This window comes from Ailuropoda melanoleuca, chromosome 10 (genome assembly GCF_002007445.2).
Source record: "Ailuropoda melanoleuca isolate Jingjing chromosome 10, ASM200744v2, whole genome shotgun sequence".
Classification (NCBI taxonomy): Eukaryota; Metazoa; Chordata; class Mammalia; order Carnivora; family Ursidae; genus Ailuropoda; species Ailuropoda melanoleuca.
Genome location: NC_048227.1, coordinates 82705354 through 82726654, shown reverse-complemented (window position 1 = coordinate 82726654; position 21301 = coordinate 82705354). Strand labels below are relative to the sequence as shown.

The window sequence follows — 21301 nt, the reverse complement described above, 5'->3', positions numbered from 1 at the left end:
TATTTTAAAGATGTTAATTTTCCCCAACAGGATTTTCATGTGACATGACAAATTGATTCTAAAATTTATTTGAATAAACAAAGGGCCAAGAAAAGTCAAAGCAATCTTGGAGAACAAAGTGGAAGGACTTGTTCTACCAGATAACAAGACCTACTATAAAGATGTAATAATTAAGATATTGCAGTATGAGTGTAGGCATAGACAAACACTGGGACAGAAGAGAGAGCCTGGAACAGACTGAGATGTTTATGAGACTAGATTTATGACAGTGCACTTCATGAATCAGAGTGGAAAGGGTGGATTCTTCAGCAATGGGACTGGGAAAATTTGTTCATCTGCTCATAAAAATAAAATGAAATTGAATTTCTACTCTAAGCCATGCATAAGAAATGAAATCCAAGTGGATGAAAGGCCAAAATATTTTTTAAATACTTTAGAAAAAAAAACTTTTAAAATAAAATATACACGCTGACCTTAGGATAGGAAAGAATTTCTTAAACAAGGCTTAAAAATACCATGAATTATAGAAAGAAAAGATTGGGAAATGAGAGTGCATCAAGATTTGCTTCTGTTCATCAAGGTTCTGCCCTTCGGAAATGGCAGGGTGGGTTCTGTTGCACTGTTACTCCTGCCAATTATAATAATTATAAACTTTGAAAAAACACTTAAGAAGGAAACAGTTTGAAAGCACTTGAGAGTGACTAACCGTAGTCAGAAACTGGAGAGGTTTTGATTCTTGGATGAAGGGTACCACACTGGGTAAGAGCCACATCTAAACGGGTTTTCCCTTGGGGGCATTCCCTGATCTGCAGGGCACAGGATGGGTAGAACTCAAGAAGAAAACTAGGGTCTTAATGGTCAGAGGGGTCATTTTCAGGCTGCCAGAGTGCCTAGAAATTGAGTGAGATACCCCCTCCCTGAAGGAGCCACAGAGAGAGAGTCCCAAAATCTGTATATAAACTGTTCAATTCTCAGCTGACTTCTGACATGTGCGAGTTTTACCCTAGGAGCCCAGGTGGAAAATAGTAGCTAGAAGTCTTAGAGAGCAGAACAGAAATTTCAGTAGCTGCCCCATGTAGGAGAGACAGACTTTGGAATTTGAACCTGAAGTCAGAGGGGCTTCACGAACAATGCAAGCTTCCCGCTGCAACTCCAGAAGGGCTATGGCATAGGAATAAAAAACTACATCCCAAGACTAAGGAAGTGCAAAATTAAGAGCAAATCCGAGTCAGAGCCACCCTAATAAAACCTAAAACCAAGCCCACACATGATCAAGGTAAACCACCAACAATTTCTTTGCCTGTTAGAACAAGACCAGGGGCGCCTGGGTGGCTCAGTCGTTAAGCGTCTGCCTTCGGCTCAGGGCCTAATCCCGGGGTCCTGGGATTGAGCCCCGCATCGGGCTCCCTCCTCCGCTGGGAGCCTGCCTCTTCCTCTCCCACTCCCCCTGCTTGTGTTCCTTCTCTTGCTGGCTGTCTCTCTCTCTGTGTCAAATAAATAAAATCTTAAAAAAAAAATAACAAGACTGAATACTCTTAAGAGGAGTATAACAGAATGCAAACTCAACAACATATCATCCAAAATGTCTAGCACACCTTTAGAAACTTACTAGATTTATAAAGAAGTAGTTAAGTGTGACAATATCAATTGTTGGCAAAGATGTTAGAGGAAAGGGAGTCTCTCCTGGTTGTGGTAGAAAGTTTTATGACCACCTAAAGATTTTGTTATGATCAAGGAAAGTTGATAGCTAGCCTATCCTATATCCAGCAGATCTACTCCAACTTATATACTCTAGAGAAATTCTTGAAGTTCCTCTGTATAAAACATTTGACATGCAAAAAAAAACCTTTAAAAAAAGTTGAGCAAAATCAACAAATGGCAGAGAGATACATGGAGTACAATATCATTTATGGAAACTTTAAAAGCAATCATACACACCTAGTAAAGGTATAGATGCATGAAAACACATCATAAATTCTCAATTCAGTATAATGGTTACCAGTAGGGATGAAGGAGTAGAAGGGAATGATTCACATGCAGCTGCAAGAATATTGAAAACATTTCATTTCTTAAGCTGAGTGGTGGGTATGTGGGAGTGTTGCTTATATTATTTTTCTGTATTTAATAATATTCTTAAACTATTCTCTAATTTAAAATATATACATTAAAGGAGGTTGGCTTACCTCAGGAGTTCCTCAGTGATAGCCATAAAATTTTTTAAGTTGTGAAACAGAAACCTTAACTTTGCAAAATCTTATATTATTTTAGCAGGTGAACCAGGGACTGAAATTGGGCTAAAGGGTTATAACCAGGGAGGTAAACTTGGGAACAGTGATTTCCTGGATCCTCATGGAAAGTTTTGGTTTGGACTTTCAAATTTGTATTACAAATTTTTAGTGTAATCCAGAAAGTTTTACAGTTTCTCTTAACCAAGTTTTTTTTTTTTTCCTGCTGTTACAAAAGAGGTGAATGTAACTATGCAGCCTTTCTTTTACCAGACTTACACTTTAAGAAAATTCTTAGTTGTAGGAGAATTAGAATCTGATGTTTGGAAGCATTGTGCCAGTATAAATGCTTTGATATGGCAGTGATAATGAAATGCATAGGTAATCTTCAAAAGCCTAATTTTCATGGTCAGTGAATTCAAAAACATCTACTATGAAGTTAGTGTGTATCGTATACAGGAATGAAATAAAGCATTTCCCTATTTGAAAATCAAACAGTTTAGACTACTGAGAGCTTTCAAGGTCACATAAAGTTCAGTTACGGAACAGAGTTTTTTCTAGTTGTGTTTTTGTTTTAACTCTCTACACTTCCAGATTCTGGCTCCTTTTTTATCATTCCCTTTAGCGGAGGACTATTAACTGTCTCTCAAAAAAGCTTTGTGTTCAAGGTCTTCAGGTCAAATTGAAGATGTCAGAATTCTGATGATTTCATTTTAAGCTGTCCATTAATTTTCTAGTAAGAACAGGGAAGGCTGCTAGAGATCAAAGCCTTTTAATGGTAGGGTGCCTAGGAGTTGATCTTGTGTCACTTACTTGGTATTAAAGGAATGTCACTTTTATTGTAGATTACCTATCCATAACCTGCCATTATTGTCATGTATATCCATACATCCGTTTGTCTTGAGGGTTGCTATGAAGTCCCCCCCTTTTTAAATAGGGTTGTTGTTTTTTTTCACGCCCTCACACTTACAAGCTTCTTCAGTATTTCTTAATGTTTTGATCCAGCTCCCACAATGCTGCGAACACACTCATTCATGTTGGTGTGTTGGCATCGTCCCTAACCTCCCTTTCTGTTGGAGGTGAGAAGTGAAAAGCACATTGTCAAGGTGCTGACACAAGAGGGTGTCCCTGAGGTTATGAGACATCCTGCCAGATTTACCCAGGGTTATGTATGTCCTGAGTCATGGGTTCCAAAGGGATGTTTCCACTGGCTTTGTCTGAGCCATCATCTCCCTGAGTTTTCACTTGTCAAATGCCGGTGCGAGGCCAAAGAGAGCGATGTCGTGGCAGGTAGTCAGTCCCTCAGGCCTCTTTCCCTGGACATTTTCCATGGCCTGAATCATTTTTTGTTGGCTTGCAGAAAAGTGATGTACTGACCACGGAAAATTTAAGGATAGGAACTTTCACTCAATAGTGGAAGAGCCCCAAGCAGTTGTGATTCCAGTGGCTCATCGAGCTCTTTCTTGCAGTTCCCCATTTTAACTTTGATGAGTTCAGGGTTCTGCTCCGTGTCAGAGGGAGAAAGTGTTGCACTCCTCTCAGCGTCGGGTCTGGGGCAGGTACTGTGGCCGGGCGCCGTTTTACGCCTGGGCACGTCTGTTTTCTGAGAGCTTTTCCTGGGGGTTCAGAGTACAAAAATAGGAAATAAGAAAAAGTTTATGGTTTAGATTTTTTTTTTAAGTTTGCAGAATTATGATACATTGTTAGAATAATATTTTTTTTTCTCTTCTGTTAGTACAAACTTTGGTTGTTGAATCTTATCTGGGACAGAGGCGGAGTGGTTTGAATGAACACATCCTGCTGATTTAAGTATAAAAAAAGCCTAGTTCTCTGACATTTGATGTTTTTCATTGTCATTTCCTTCGTTATTTTTGTCCATTGAAGCTCTTGAGGCTGGCTAAAATAATGCTATTTTTTTCTGTACTTAAATTTCTATAATCCAGCTTAAGGTAGGAAAAACGCCTTTTTGACCTTTACATAATTAAACTGAGTTTAGCTTTTAGTCATGAAGAGGTTATTGCTTTTTAGCATGGCTGTTCAACCTGAAGTTAAATCTGAGTTAGAGAAAGCAATAATGGTGTCTGTCTCAGGCTCTGGTTAGAGATGTTTGGGGCTGAGAGAGGGTATCACACAAGGTGAGACGGTGACACTGGGTTTCGACGTAGGAAATATTATGACCCCAAAGTCTAGACTCATGTCCTAAAAAGAGGCCACAGAGTTTCTGAAGTGACAGACTTAACTAGAATGGCCCAAGGAAATACATACTATGTACCGTGACTTGGAGAACCATGGAAAATTCATTGCGAAGGCTATCTCCACGATTCCTTTGTTAACCTAATCTAACAAAGAAGTAACCACGAAATAGTCATGCTGAATTCACGTGCAGAGTGGCTTCCTTAGAACATTTTGTTATGTGCAGTATTTGTTCAATCGGTGGAAATTATCAATCTCTTAAACTTTAGAGTTGACGCAAGGTTTCTGTATGTGCTGTTAACTGTTGCAGACTTAAGCACCTATGAAGAAAGCAAGGCTGACATTCCTTCTCCCATTTTACAACCAAGGCCGTTGAAAACTCAAAGAACTTAAGTGAATTTTTTGATGTCCTATTATTAATAAAATAGCAAATCTGATTGTTCAGATTCAGGGTTGTTTTTACTACATCCTAGGCTCTCTTTCCTGGAATTTCCAGGAACAGACATTTCCAGGAATGTCTATACTGTTTTGTGGAAGAGGACTTTTGGGAGACTGATGTGAGATAAATATTGAGTCAACACTTGGAAACAGTGTGATCTTAGGCAAGATAAACTTTAGAAAATTCCATTTTCTTACTTAAAAAATAAGAATAATACTTACCTACAGGAATTAGAATGCTCTTAGCATCTGATAAGTAGCGAAATACCTTACTCCGATAGGCTTCAACAATCAGACAGTGTATTGAAGTCTAGAAGTGAGGCTGGGTCTGGAGCAGGTTGAGTCAGCAACTTAAAAATGTCAGCCGGGGTCTGTTCTCTCATTATTGCTGTCGATGGCTCTGCCCTCGGGCTGGCTTTCTTAGGGTTGCTAAGTGGCCATGGTCATTCCCAGTTCGGCTCCACCAAGGTCTACACCAATTCTTACAATTGGGAAAGCACACTCATAAAAACCTACCCCAGACGTCCCTTACTTTTCTTTACACTTCCAGTATTCCATCATCCAGCCCAGCACTACACAGATCACTGGGAAGGAGGACAGGATTGTTACAACTCCAACTGGCTTAGACTTATTGTTTTAGGAGGAATAAATGCTCTGTCATGAGAATTAAAAGAAGCAACGTATTTTAAGGCCTGGAATTTAGCAGGTACCTAGTGCTATAGCTTTAGTGTAGAATATGTGAAAATATTTTGTATTTCTTTATATATTGTCATGTTTACCACATTCAACATGAACACTAACTGGATTAAGTTTCCCTTTTCCTAAAATATTCTTAAGGGGTTTCTTTCTCTTCTTTCTGCATCTAGCTGAACATTTAGCTGGTGAGGGAAAAATTACAGAGTTTGTATACTTTTTACATGGACCTTATTTGAATTTCACATACTAGGGCTGTTGTGGGGTCATGTGGGATAGGCCAAGCATGTTTGAAATCATATTTGGTTTTCGACGTGATGGTATTCTCATTCTTAAGGGGAGAGATGAAGTCATTTTCAGAACTTTGAAAGGAAATTAGGTGCCTGTACAGTATTTGTGTAATTATGTCTCTCCTGTTGTAATGCCAAAAAAGATCTATACCCAGGAAATTGAAAGCATTAAGCCGGTTTTTAGCATTAATATGTTCGTTTTTCCATAGTGACTTGCGAAAGGACAGACAGCTTTGCCTTATCAACTAATTTTCTTTTACGTCAGTGACAGTGCTATTCAAACAGTAATGTGTGCCTAATAACTACTTAGTTTTTACATTATTAATGGGGTTGGCTTTACTTTGGGAGAGTTATGTAACAAGCCAATCGACATGCAAATAGAGGCCAATGCCTATTTTCCATTTGCCAGATTAGCCCTTTTTTCTTTTCCTTGGCTTCAAGATATCTTTCTCTGTGTTATCTCCATTTCTACCACTCTCTATGCCCCCCCGAGTTTTATCTCACCATCATTCCACTGACATTATTTTTTGGTCAGTCCTTCATTGTGTCTGTTAGGTGAGTTTCCAAATTTAGATTTTTTTTTTTAACTCAAAGCCTGAAGACCCCTAGCTCATTGATGTCCAGATATAGATGGCTCATAAGGGACCAACAGCTCCAGGATGGCCTGGAGACCCCGGCAGAGCAGACCGTGTGCCCACAGTTGTTTTATAAACAAGCACCCTGGTCAATTGGTTGCATGCCTTGACCTTGCTTTAATGTCATCCCCAGCAAATGATAGTTTGGATGAAGCTCTGTGATAGCCTGACCAAGTTGGAATCCAGGAATGGTAATATTCAGGATGTCACTGTGGCGGTTCCTAATTGCAACTAACAAGTAGTGAGTACCTAAGGAGAGCAACTAAGGCTTGCTTTAGGTAACTCTGTTGTCAGAGGGTTGAGTGAGAAAAATAGATGTTTGCCAAGCATTATGCTAAAGAGGAAGGAGAACATGGAAGCATAGGAGTGATTTCACTCAGTGAATTAAAAGGATCATTTCCAAGCCTGGCTGAACATCACAGTCATTTATGGAGTTTTTCAACTATGTGGATACAGTTCTCTGCACCTGGAGATTCTCCTTAGTGAAGCCATGGTATTGAATAGATTAACCACAATTGATAATATGCTTATTCTCTTTTTAGTAAAGGTTTAGGTTTTCTCCATATTTTGCTGTCACTCCCTTCCTCCTAAATCTTTACTGTTCTTCACATCCTTAAAGAGCAGGTTTAAATCCCTGACCCCACTTTTACCTGCCCTTCAGGACTTTCCCAAATGTGTCTCCTCCCATCTTCCCAGCCTCCTTAGAATATGGGTTTTACATTTTAATTTGAGAGAATTGGCAGTTATTGGAAGGCTAAGCTTAGATTGGTCATAAACATGTGAAAACTATTCACTCTCAAGAGCAATCGAATAAGAACTTGTTAAAATTCCAAGCTGTGTTTTCTCGTTGTTATCAATTGGCAAAGACGAAAAGAGATGAGAATACTTTATTTTGGCATGAATGCAATGGAAAGGCCTCTCTCCTGCACTGCTCTTAGGAAAGTGAATTGGTAAGACCTTTCTGGAAAGCAAGTTGGCATTATGCATCAAGAGCCTTGAAATAATTCATGTTCTTAAGTCCAGATATGTCCTTTGGAAACTATCCTAAAGAAACAGCAGATATGGAAACAAAGATGTATTTGCAACATTGTTTACTACATTGAATTTTATGGTAACAAAAAATTGGAAGAAACCTAAATGTCCAACATTTGGGGAAAATATTAAATGAAGGATAACCTCCCCATATGATAAAATATCATTCATTCAAAATTGTGGGGTTGGGCTTTGGTGGTAAAAATAATAGGTGCCATAAAACTTAGCATTTTAACTGTTTGAAGTGTATAGTTCAGTGGCATTAAGTACATTCGCGTTGCTGTGCAACCGTCACCACTCTCCATCCACAGCACTTCTCATCTTACAGAACTCAAACTCTATACCCATTAGACGACTCCCCATTTTCCCCTCTTCCCAGCCCCTGGCAGTCACCTCTATGAATGTGACTACTCTAGGTATTTCATATAGATGGAATCATATGGCATTTGACTTCTTTACAAGTGGCTTGTTTCCCTCACCATAATGTTCTTAAGGTCCATCCATGTTGTAACATGTGTCAAAATTTTCTTTTTTAAGCCTGAATAATACTCTATTTTATGTATACACCATACTATATTTATCCATTCATCCGTTGATGAACATCTGTCTTGTTTTCACCTTTTGGGCCATTGTGAATAATGCTGCTATGAACATTGGTGTACAAATATCTTGAGTTTCCTGCTTTCAGTTCTTTTGGGTTTATACTCAGAAGAAAATGGTGGTTTAAAAAAAATATTTGATAGTAACATGCATCATGATATCCAATCAAAATTTAAAGACATTATAAAAATAACATGATTCTCTTTTTTTTTTTTTTGGAAAAAAAAAGTCTATGAAGAGCAAATGTACTGGAAGAAGATAGTTAGAATTTGGGGTTATTTTACTTTCTTCCTGACTTTTCTGTTATAATAAGCATCATATACAAATAAGTAGTTTGAAATGAAGAGAGGATTCCCCCCCCATCTATAGACCAAATTAGCAGAGTGATTTGGCACTAGTTTTCTTCTTATGCTGTCCTTCTTTGTCTGAGAGTTATTTTATGAGTGATAATTTAAGAAATATCCCTAGAGATGCAAAGCCCCATGAAATTCTAATTTAATTACTTTTATGTCTCCCAGAAAGAATCACAGCTGTTCTATCACAAAGCAGGAAAAATGACAGCTAAATTGAGAGAACTTGACTTGAGCTCAGTTTCTTCTTTGATAGAAAGTAGATGCTGTTTAGCTAGAAATAATCAACTCAAGAATATTTCCTTTATTCTTGACTTTGTTGAACATCTCAGTGCAGATGCAAAAAATGAACTGTCTTTGTTATAAAGACTTCATCACTCACTTCATAATCAAGTACTTGCCTCTTTTAGACCTAGTTTGCAATCAGGTGATAAATACAGTTGCTAATAATAAGCTTAGCAGCCTTGAACAAAAATCCATTGCTTTGGAAGCTCGACTAAGAAGTTCGCATCTTTTCAATGTAATAATGAATTGAAGAATGCAAAGTATTTACTTTTTTCCAGTAAACGTTTAGTATTAAAATAGGAAAAAAATCAACAATAGTGGACATAACTTCATACAGTTACTCAAATGTAGTCATTAGAATTCTCTCAAGATGTGAATATCTGGCTTCATCCTTAAGATTTCTTTATTTCATGAAGTCATCTTTAATTTAGTTTACTCACCTCTAGCCATTTTATTTCTCTATCTTTATAGGTAGTTTTACACTATTAATCATTGTTTATAGATTTCTTAATGTAAGGACTAACGTTCACATTCATTTATCCTCTTGCTAGTTAAATGGTCAAGTTTTCAACAACATAAAACGTCTTTGGGGCATTTTTATGGGCTCATTCAGCAGTATTGCCATATCAGTCTTTTAAAAATATTAGTCTCTAATAAGATCAATCAAATATATTTTGTGACAAACACCATTCTTTCCAAGAATGTATCAATACCTGTTTCTGTTGTATATAGAATATAAACTTTATTCTTGATATAAAAGCAGTACTTCCTGCTTTTATTTCTCATAATTTTTTCCTGTTTCACCCAACTCCCTTTTACTAAAAAACAAAAACAAAACAAAAAACCAGAAAGTAATTAAAAAGGACTAAAAAAATTTTTTTGAACATACACAAAGGATAGGCAGGGTGATACCAAGAAGAGAGCTCAGGTTTGGAATTGAGCAGAATTGGGTCAAGTTCCTACTCTACCACTTCTAATGTGCATGGCTTAATATGTCCAGTCTTTAGTGTCCTGATCAGTAACCTTGAGAGAATCCTCTCTGCCTTAATAAAGAATTGTCAGAATTAGAAATATTATGCTTGAAGCTTCTAATGCAATGTACCTAGTAGGTGCTCAGTAATGAGGGGCGGCTATTACTGGTGTGTCTGTTTGGTATTGTTACTATTTGGTATTAATCACAGTTCTCTTGGGTGGAGAACATCATCTGTGCTATGTCATATTATTGTTAGAAATATACTATCCCTGTTCATAGGAAGGCGATCTATCCCACCAATGACACCAGGTGTGTGTCTTGACTGATGCTCATTTTGAGCAGAAGCTTTAAAAGTTGTGTTGTGGTTGTGCTGTGTGTATTTTTCCTTGGTCATTTTCTGGAGAAAATTGCTTCTTCAGTCTGAGTCCCAGAAGGAAACAATGTGATGCAAAGCTGAGCCAACCAACATAGAAATGTAGCATGAACAGGCATTGCTAGCTACTGGGATTTGCAGTTGTTTGATATTGTGATACATTTACCCTAAAATGACTGATACATCACCTTCAGCTAAAATGGATAGTTTCATTCTTTTAACATCTATATGTTAACATCTATATTTTAATGTTATTTTAGCATCTGCATTTTAACAATAATTTATCAAGTTTGAGTCTTAAAAAAAACCAATGAAATAATAAACTATGTTTGGAAAATTAGCATCAAGGAACTAGAGAATACAAATATGCCCATTATAAGGATCAACATGCTTGGTATAACTGACCTCCAAGCCAATAGGCATTTCAGTAGAGCATAAAAAAAGAATCATATGCTATTCTTCAGAAACAACTGTGTGCTCTCTAGCAATAAATTAAAGGAATTTCTCTTATAAGATGCTCAATAGACAACAGTGAAAGCTATATAAACAATATCCTTGATATTTTTATTAAATAGTGAATTTCAACAACTTTAAAATGTAATGTGGTGAAGGTGATATGCAATGCATAATTTAATGTGATCTAAGGATGTAGCTTATGGTCATATGGTTTTTATCAAAGTCAATGGTTAGACTACTAAAGACAGTGAATAGATTATTTGAGTCTTCTGTGAACCACTGTATTTATCACTTGTCTCACCCTGGTTCTTGGTAAGAAGTGGATTCAGACTTTCTTCATTCAGCAAGTATTTCATATTCACCTGCAACATGTCAGGCATCCTGATGATTCAGGCATCGAAGACTCAGTGGCCAACAAGACTGACACGGTCCTTGCTCTCATGGAACTTGCACTCTAGTGGGGGAGATAGATGATAGAATAAAAAGTAATTTCAGATTGTTATAAATTCTGTAATAGATATAGAATTATACAAAGTTTCCATTTTTTTCCTTAAATCATGTTACTATGTGGTTTTCAAGAAAATTTTCCATTTTACCTAACTTGCCATATTTATTGGCATGAAGTTATTCTGAATATCTTTTTACGTTTAAAGATTTTATTTTTGGGGCACCTGGTGGCTCAGTCAGTTAAGCCTGTGCCTTGGGCTCAGGTCATTATCCTAGGGTCTTTGGATCGAGCCTTGCATTGGGCTCCCCCTCTGCCCATCCCCCTGCTCATGCTTGCTCTCTCTCTCTTACTCGTGTGCGTGCGTGGATGCGTGCTCTGAAATAAATAAATCTTTAGAAAAATAAAAAATTTTTAAAAAATAGGGGCGCCTGGGTAGCGCAGTCGTTAAGCGTCTGCCTTCGGCTCAGGGCGTGATCCCGGCATTCTGGGATCAAGTCCCACATTGGGCTTCTCTGCTGGGAGCCTGCTTCTTCCTCTCCCACTCCCCCTGCTGTGTTCCCTCTCTCGCTGGCTGTCTCTCTGTCAAATAAATAAATAAAATCTTTAAAAAATATATTTTTAAAAGAAAAAAAAATTTTAAATATATTTTATTTTTAAATAATCTCTGCACCCAGAGATTGGACTCACAACCCTGAGATGAAGAGTCACATGCTGTCCCAAGTAAGCCAGCCGAGCACCCCTCCTTTTACTTTCTTTTTAATGCTAATAAGACCTATACTAATGTCCTCCATTTTGTTCCTGATAGTAGAGCATAACAATAATTTATATTCTCTCTCTCTCTCTCTCTCTCTCTCTCGTTGTCTGATGAGCAGTTTGCCTTGGAGTTTATCATTTTATTAATCTTCTCATAGAACCAACCTTTGGCACTGCCAATTTTTTTTTATTGAACTTTTTATTTCATTAATTTCTGCTCACTCTTTTATTATATCTTTCCTTCTATTTTGGGGATAATATGCTGTAATTTTTCTAGATGGGAGCTTACAGCATTGATTTTTCAACCTTGCTTTTTATCCAACATAGGCATTTAAAGGTATAAATTATTCTGCATCCCAGAAATTTTGATATATTGAACTTTCAATATAGTTCAGCTCAAATATCTTTTCATTTTCAGCATGATTTCTTTTTGATCCCTGGGTTATTAGGAAGAAAGTTGCCCAATGTCCGAACATACATTTCTTTCTTGTTCTCTAGTTTAATTCTCTTGTGGCAAGAGAACACACTCTGCATTATTTCAGTTCTTTGAAATTCATTGGTAAGTGCCTTATGGCCCAGAATATGGTGCACCATCGTTGGGTGTAGTGTTCCACGTAAGTCAGTTAGAGTAACTTGATTAATCTTGTTATTCAAATCTTCCATATCCTCATTGATACTTTTTGTCTTCTTGTTTGATCATCACTGAGAGAAGTTTTTAAAATCTCCAGCTATGAATGTAAATTTGTTTAATTTTTAGTTCCGGCAATTTTTGCTTTTATATGCTTTGAAGACATGTTAATAGTTATGTTTAGGATTATAAATTTTTTCATTGAATTTACCCTTTTATTATTATGAAATGCCCCTCCTATGTCTTGTAATAACTTTTGCCTTAAAGTCAGTTTTGTCTGATATTAATATATAATCACAAAAAACTTCTTTTGGTTAATATTTGAGTGATACATCTTTATGCATCATTTTACTTTCAACTTAACTCTGTCCTGATATTTAAAGCATATCTCTTAAATGTATATAATTGGAATTGCTTCTTTCTTTCTTTCCTTTTCTTTCTTTCTTCCTTTGCTGTTGTTCAATCTCACTTGACAAATCTCTTTTATTCATAATGTTTGGGTCATTTATATTTATTGTGTTAGCTGATATTTGCAGTTATGTTTACCATCTTGCTGTTTATTTTCTATTTGTTTCATTGTCCTTTTTTCTTTTAGTTTTCCATTCCCCCCTTATTTTCTATTAATTTAGTATTTTATTTTATCCTTTATTAGCCCTTTACTAATACTTTTTATATTATTAGTTTGGTAGTTCCCTAGAGATTGACATCTACATCCTTGACTTTTATAGTCCACCTTAAATTTGTACTTTACCACCTCCTGAACAAGGAAAGAAACTTAGTGAAGTTTAAATATTCAACAGTTTTTGGGGCGCCTGGGTGGCTCAGTCGTTAAGCGTCTGTCTTCGGCTCAGGGCGTGATCCCGGAGTTCTGGGATCGAGCCCCAAGTCAGGCTCCTCCACTGGGAGCCTGCTTCTTCCTCTCCCACTCCCCCTGGTTGTGTTCCCTCTCTCGCTGGCTGTCTCTCTCTCTGTCAAATAAGTAAATAAAATCTTTAAAAAAATAATTAAATATTCAACAGTTTTTAAAATGTTAATAGCTTTTATGTACAGTCACCTATTTACTGTTTCTGATGTTCTTTCTTTCTGCAGTTCAGTGCTTCAACTGGAATTATTTTTCTTTAGTCTGAAGAAGTACTTTTAGTATTTTTTGTAGTGTGGATCTGCTGGCAATTAATCCTCCCAGGTTTTGCTTGTTTGAAGACATCTTTCTTATACTTTTTTTTTTTTCCTTTTGTTACTCTGAAAATGTCATTGCATTCTTTTGGCTTCCATAGTTTGTATTGCTAAGTCAGCTATCAGTTTTATTGTTCCTTTATAGGTAATGTATCTTTTTCACTCTGGCTGATTTTAAATTTTTCTGTGTCTTTGGTTTCAGCATTTAGACTGTGATTATTTCCTTTTATCCTACTTGAAGTTTGCCGAGCTTCCTGAATCTGTGCATTAATGTTTTCAACAGTTTGGGAATATTTTTGGCCATTATGTCTTTGGATATTTCTTGTGTTCTCTATTCTCTCTCTCTTCTTTCTGGAGTTACAATAATGCATATGTTAGACAATTTAACTATGTCCCATATGTCTCATGCTTTGTTGTGTTTTCCCCCTTTTTTTCTCTCTCTCTCTCTGCTTCCATTTAGATACTTTGTATTGACCTGTTTGTTTTACCAAATCTGTCTTTTGCTCTGTCTAGTCTACTACTAAACCCACACAAAGATTCTTTTTGGTTCTTTTTTTAAGATTCCAACCCTCTATTGAAATTGTTTATCTTTTTATCCCTTTTGTCCATCTTTTTGTTGATTTTTATCATATTTGTAATAGTTTAAATTCTTTGTTTATAAACTCCAACATCTGAGTTATCTCTGAGTTAACTGCTGTTGTCTGTTTTTACTCTGTTGTCTGTTTTTCCTCTGTTTTTTATTAGTCACATTTTTCTGACTTTTTTGCATGTCTCATAGTTATTATATCCTATACATTTTGTATTTCAGAATTTTTAAGACTGAAGATGGTTTATTTTCTCTCACAGAAAGTTCTCACTTTCCTTTGTTAGCCATATAGGATAAGAAACTGATAACTTCAAAAAATGCAATTGAGTTGGGGTGCCTGGGTAGCGCAGTTAGTTAAGCATCTGACTCTTGGTTTTGGCTCAGGTCATGATCTCAGGGTCCTTAGCTTGAGCCTACATGGGGTTCCGCACTCAGCACAGAGTCTGCTTAAGATTCTTTCTCCCCTGGAGCACCTGGGTGGCTCAGGTGGTTCAGCATCTGCCTTCAGCTGAAGTCATGATCTCTGGGTCCTGGAGTGGAGCCCCATACCTGGCTCCCGGCTCAGCAGGGAGTCTGCTTCTCCCTTTTCCTCTGCCTCTCCCCCTGCTTGTGTGCTCTCTCTGTCTCTGTCGCTCAAATGAATAAATAACATCTTTTTTTAAAAAAAGATTTTTTTCTCCCTTGCCCTCTGCCCCTCCCCCCTCAAATAAATCAATAAATCTTTATAGAAAAATGCAATTGAATTGAGTTGGTCTGGGTTTCAGTTTTAGTTGACCCAATCTATCTTGATTTTGTCTCAGCTTTTGATTGAGAGCCAAGCAGGTCTCTATCTCCTTATCCCTAAGTACTGTGTCAGTGATCTGTATCTGCCCTTTGAAGTTTTAACTCTTTGTTCTTTCATTTCGTACAGCTCTAAAACTTGGTAATTTTTTTAAGGAGGAAAGTGTCATATATTTGTTGCAGGCTCCTCTCACTAATGGCACTTTACTTCTAAGTCCTGCCAAGCTTGAGGAGATTTCACTCTGCCATCCCAGCCCTACCTCATCTCCCAGCCTCCTACACAACCCAGCATTCAACAAATGTCCTGTGGAGAAAACTGGCTATATGTTTGAGTCTCCTCGATGTTTCATTCCATCATGCCAACCCATGCAACTATCAGAAAATCTACTAATTTCTCTTTTCTGTGGTAGAGTTTGAGATAGGAAGTTTCTCTGCCATGCCAAGCCCAAGCCTCATCTTGTGGTCAGAATGAGCAAACGCCCCCTACAGAAGACAAAGCAATTCAGCTCATCTTGGAAGGGCACTCTACTCTCTGAAGTTTCATTTCAATGATGTTTTTAATTGTTGTTTCCATTGATCTCCAGTGTCTATAAAAATATGTTTTTGATTATGTATCCTTTTCCCCATAGTTGGCATAGCAAAAGTGATGGCTTCTAAATAGACTACATCTGCTTTGAAATTCTTCCCCCAGGCATTGAGTATTCTTCTGTAATCTAAATGGTATATAGCTTTCAACCATTCGGAAAACATTTTATTCCATATCACACTTTATAATATTGTTGGAAATTTAGAGTGCTTTCTCAACTTATAACAAGTATCCTTGTAACTGAATTTTTGATTACATATTTGATGCTTTTCCTTAGTATAAATTCATAGATATGTAATTGTTATGTCAACAGATATGCGTAATTTTTTAAAATTTTACAATTTTGATATATACTGGCAAATTTCAGCCAAGAAATACTGTTCTAATTTACTTTGACAGTGTGTGAGAATTAACTCCTGTGGGTGGTATATTAATAATATATGACAGGATTTTATTTCTCTTGTAACACACCTACATGTTATCTTAATCTCCAAGAGAATCCAGAAAATGTTAAGACTTTATCCTCAATACCAAAGTCATTGTCATGAAATCCTATGAATCCTAGAAAAATATAAATTATTAATTTTATTGGTATTTGTATTTTGGTTAAAAACATAAAAATTTTTATTGTTTATAGTAACATAAAAACAGACATAAGCCAAACTTTTCATTTTGGTTGGTTTTGGTGCATAGGAAGCCCTTAGTCAATTTTCATTGATTGATTTGAGCATGTCTTGCTTTTTACATTTTTCCTTTAACATCTTTAAGAGAAATTCCATGTTCTTTGGTTTCAGGGGAAATGAAAGAATTTATTTGTCGAAAATATTGCATATCTTGATATGACAGGTAGAAAAGAAAGTATAGAACTTCTTTCTTCTTCCATATTCTTTTTATTGGGACCTTCTACTTGCCTCTGAACAAACACAAAAACCTTTGAGACTCACATGAGTCTAAGATTTAAAAATCACATCTTTCCTTTATCTGATTACTTTTGAATATCAGCAGTTTGGGCACATGTCTTTTCCATCTTGGAATTGGGAAACACCTATACTTCTGGAGAGGTAAAAATGCTTTTTGATCACCAAGAAATGATGCACTTGAAAATTTTCTATTCTTCCTCCATCTCCATAACTATTTGAGCCAACTAGTTAAGATTAATACTTACTTGATTTTTGTTTCATTCAGAGATATTTGTTCTTTTTTAAAAGTAAGACCCAGGGTACCTGGGAGGCTCAGTGGGTTAAGTGTCTGACTCTTGGTTTGTTTTTGGTTTTGTTTTTTTAAAGATTTTATTTATTTATTTGAGAGCAAGAGACAGAGATAGCGACAGAGAGCACAAGCAGGAAGGAGAGGGAGAAGCACGCTCGCTGTGGAGCAGGGAGCCTGACGTGGGGCTCAATTCCAAGGACCCTGAGATCATGACTTGAGCTGAAGGCAGACACTTGACTGAGCCACCCAGGCACCCCTGACTCTTGGTTTTGACTCAAGTCATGATCTCACAGGTGGTGGAATAAAGCACTGCATCGGGCTCTGTGCTCGGCACGGAGTCGGCTTGAGATCCTCTTCCTCTGCCCCTCTCCCCACTCACACGTGCACACGTGCTCTCTCTCTCTAATAAATAAATAAATCTTTAAAAAAAAATCCCTGACCGTCATGCATTAAAAGTGACTATTGTGCATTAAAAAAAAAGTAAGATCCTTAAAAAGGGCACATGATCCTTAATATCCAGAAAAATGTACATTTTCTTTCCTTTTGAAGTTTAACTTATCATTTTAAGTTATGGAGAATTCCAAGCATGTATAAAAGCCAAGAGTGTACTGTAATGCACACTACTATACCTGCCACCACTTTTGTATTCTTATCTTTTATTTTAACAGTTAATGATTTAGATGGGAATGCCTTTATCTTGGAATTGTAATGTATTTTTTTCTATATACCTTTTTTTTGGTATCATCAAATGGTCATTCGTTCAGTATGTAGTACTTAAATTTTCCTTAATTTGATTTTTTAAAATAAAGATTTCATTTTTCATGTTTGTCTCAAGCAATTTCTAATGGTCACCAGGGTGTTTATTTTAATTTTTTTTCTTTGTCTTCCCAAATATAATAATATTGAATATTGTTGCCTGTTAAATGATGTGTGTGAGGAAATCCTTGGACAGAATCTAAGAAGTATTACTTTGAAAATACAGTGGATGTGCAAACACTGAAGTCTTTTCAAATGTCGAAGTGTTTTTCAAAAGTTGATGTTTAGTTTCATGCATATTCAGAAAAGGGTTCTTATTCTCTTTGAGCCAAAATTAGTATGCACAGGCACCATCTCTGTTTTCTTTATTTCTTAGTGCAATTGACATGCTTTATTTCATTTCTGCATCACTCTTATGAAACTCATTGTTTCATTGTGTTACCTAGATGGTCCCCTCATTGCTTTGTGTATTTTTAAGGCTTTTTAGAAACCACTTTTAAAGATAGGTACAGGGTTCTTATTTTTTAATCACCACTGCTTACGCATGTGTACACACACACATACAGTCACATTTCTGAGAGATTGTTGAAAAGAGGATTTTTTTTAAAAGACAGAGGCCACCGTGATAAAGGTGAGCTAAGCAGGGAAATGCAATGGAGCCGAAGGCGAGGAAAGGCAGTTACTTAAGCATTAAATCCTAATAGCACAGCACACTACATTCTGGGGTGAAGGCCAGTGGAATATTTTTGTTTGTTCAGGCGTTGGAGTTATGCAAACAGAAGCTATTGCACACGCAGAGTTTCATGATTGAGGAAGTAAACTTGTACGTTTGTTTTTTTTTAATAGGTTCAAAAAGGCATTTGAATCTGAGCCATCACTACAGTCAGGAATTAATTACGCAGTCCTTCTCCTGGCGGCTGGACATCAGTTTGAGTCTTCATTTGAGCTCCGGAAAGTTGGTAATTGTAGCTTGATATTTTACATGGAAATCGAGAAACTGGACCCAACTTGGTACAAAGAAAAAGAATCACTGATAGATAGACCCTTTGCTTTTTTATGACTACTTCTATAGAATTTCTCTTACTGTATCTCCCTGTTTAGTGTTTCATACTATTGTGCAGAATCCTGATATTGGGATGTAATTTGGCTTTTAGTTTATTTTGCCTGTTTCTAAAAACACCCTGGTTAATATTTATTGTTCCAGTGCAAACTAATATTGAAAATATGGGCTCTGCATTCAGCCCCAACTCCCAAATAAGGTAGTGTTCGGAACATCAGGAACATTTCCTATTTTAGATTTAAAGGAGGAGGAGGAGGGAAGAAGGAGAGAGGGTGAAGAAAAAGTAGGAGAAGATGAAGAAAAGACCTCTGATATTTTCTATTTCTGATTCTCTTACACACCTTCAAGCACTGTGATTTCAGTGGTGTGGGAGGTGGAGCCTCCCCAAGCCCCCAGAACAGCAGGTCAGGCAGATGGCAGTCTTGGCAGTGACTGGTCTCCTCAGAGACCATCTCTGAATTGTAGCCATTGATAGAATGTGCTTTCGTCCCTTTTATCTGTCGAGATTGTCTCACCTGCTCACCCTTCTTTGGAATTTGAAGATTTACCACATCTTAGTGAATAAATTTTGTGTGATTTTTTTTTCTTCTGGCTTTAATAACATTTTTTAAAGTTTTGTGTACTGGAAACTGCCTATGGTACTGAGATTTTGCTCTCTCAGTTTCTAACCATTCTCTTTCAGAGAATCTTTCCAACTCTTGTAGGAGTCATTACTACAGACCTAGAAATATTATGCCGTATTTTTCATAGAGGAAAAAATTGATCTTAGTGAATCTATGACTTGTAGAAGAACCTTTTCCTTTAAAGATTTTTAACTAGAGACTGTTTCTGTTTAAGTTTCCTTCAAGAAAAACGAGTCCTGGACTTTTTTTTACATTATTGGGGAAGGGCTTATAAAATAGCCATGTGTAATGTTCTGGGAAATCCTTGAGAGCAAAGTTTGAGTATTAAATAATTTTTGAAATGGCCCAGCCTGAAGGAATGATAAAATACTTGTTGCTGGTGGATTGCACTGATATTCAGTGCACAAAGCTTAATTCGAAATAATTTTTTCAGTTGGTAAATGAAGAGAAAACACCTGGCAACTTGTACTCAGGAACTATGAGTATAAAAAAAAATTTGTATCTAAGGTTGATTTTCAAACTCTACATCAGCCAAAACTTTTTAAGTACTAGTGATCTAAAAATAATTTGTACTGCTGTGTTCTTGAACTTCAGGTGAAGTTTTATTGAAGCCTCCAGATCATTACAGGAATTGACACTGATTTGCATGCGTTGATAGAGCAGTAACACCGTGGCTTGAAAATGTACCTACTCTAAATTCTCATTTTTAAGTTAAATATAGATTAAAATGATCAGCACTCTGCTAAGAGAGTAGATCTCATTGCAAAGTAGAAATGATAATTATGCGATGTGATGGAAGTATTAGCTAACACCATGGTGGTAACCATTTTGCAATATGTGTATGTGTCGAAGAAACACGTTTTACACCTTAAACTTACACAGTGTCATATATCAAGTGTATATTATAATAAAGCTGAAGGAAAAGAAGAATGGTCAGCACTCTGAGGTTTAAGGAACTATGATTAATATGACTTTGTAAAGAAAACATACCTGATTTTTTTCCCAAGAAGAACTCATTCATAATATATGTTAAGCAAGCATTTGGAGACATATGAAATAGAGTTTTTAATTTTGGAAAGTGCAAAACATATACAGTCTTAAAATGTGACTTGACAATGACTTTTTAACTACTTCAAGAATCAAATTTTAGGTTTCTAAAATACTGTGACATACACTTCAAATTATGGGTCCTTTATAACTAAAATGTAATTAAAACTCGCCACTTTAGAGTCTACTCTATGATAAATTATGCTCATCACCATAGGCTGATCCAAAGTTAATTTTTTTATGGTAAAATAGAATTAAAAGGTTTTCAAAGAAAAACAGATTGACTAAATTAATATAATATTAATAGTATGTAATAAAAATATGATTAATAAATAACACATTTTGCATATTTTAAAGATATACTTTTAAAAAGCATTTTTAAATGCTCTAATCAAATTTCTCAGTAATTTATATCTTCTTCTATTCCTTCTCTTGGCCCCCTACAAATGTACAAATTAGCCTGAATTACTGAGTTCCCTTTAGTAATCAGACTTTTTTTAAATGAAATCCCTTCCTTAGATGCATTTTGAAATTATGATCTATTTATAAAAGGTAAGCAATTAAAAATTAAGAACCTTGGGGGGCCTGGGTCAGTTAAGTGTCTGCCTTTGGCTCAGGTCATGATCTTAGGGTCCTGGGATTGATCCCTGTGTCAGTCTCCCTGCTCAGCGGGGAGTCTGCTTCTCCCTCTCACTTTCCCTCTGTGCATGCTCTCTCTCTCTCTCAAATAATTAAATAAAATCTTTAAAAAAATAAAAAGAAATAAAAATTAAGATACCAAAAGATAACCACTAAATCTGAAGCATCTAAATATATCATCGTAAGTTTAAGATCGCTAAGGTAAGACCTGATTCTTTTTTTTTTTTAAAGATTTTATTTATTTATTTGACAGAGATAGAGACAGCCAGCGAGAGAGGGAACACAAGCAGGGGGAGTGGGAGAGGAAGAAGCAGGCTCATAGCAGAGGAGCCTGATGTGGGGCTCAATCCCACAACGCCGGGATCACGCCCTGAGCCGAAGGCAGATGCTTAACCGCTGTGCCACCCAGGCGCCCCAAGACCTGATTCTTAACTCTGCTAGCCTACTGCGCCAAGACTCTCAATTCTAGT

At 36.5% G+C, this 21301-nt stretch overlaps 1 protein-coding gene across 1 annotated transcript in view; it reads left to right on the top strand.

The window, feature by feature from the left end:
- MAP3K5 (mitogen-activated protein kinase kinase kinase 5) overlaps positions 1-21301 on the top strand; it is a 197507-nt gene that overhangs the window by 88483 nt on the left and 87723 nt on the right. Inside the window, exon 8 of the mRNA XM_034669190.1 lies at positions 18309-18421. Within this exon, the coding sequence (XP_034525081.1) occupies positions 18309-18421 (113 nt within the window). The remainder of the gene's footprint in view (positions 1-18308; positions 18422-21301) is intronic.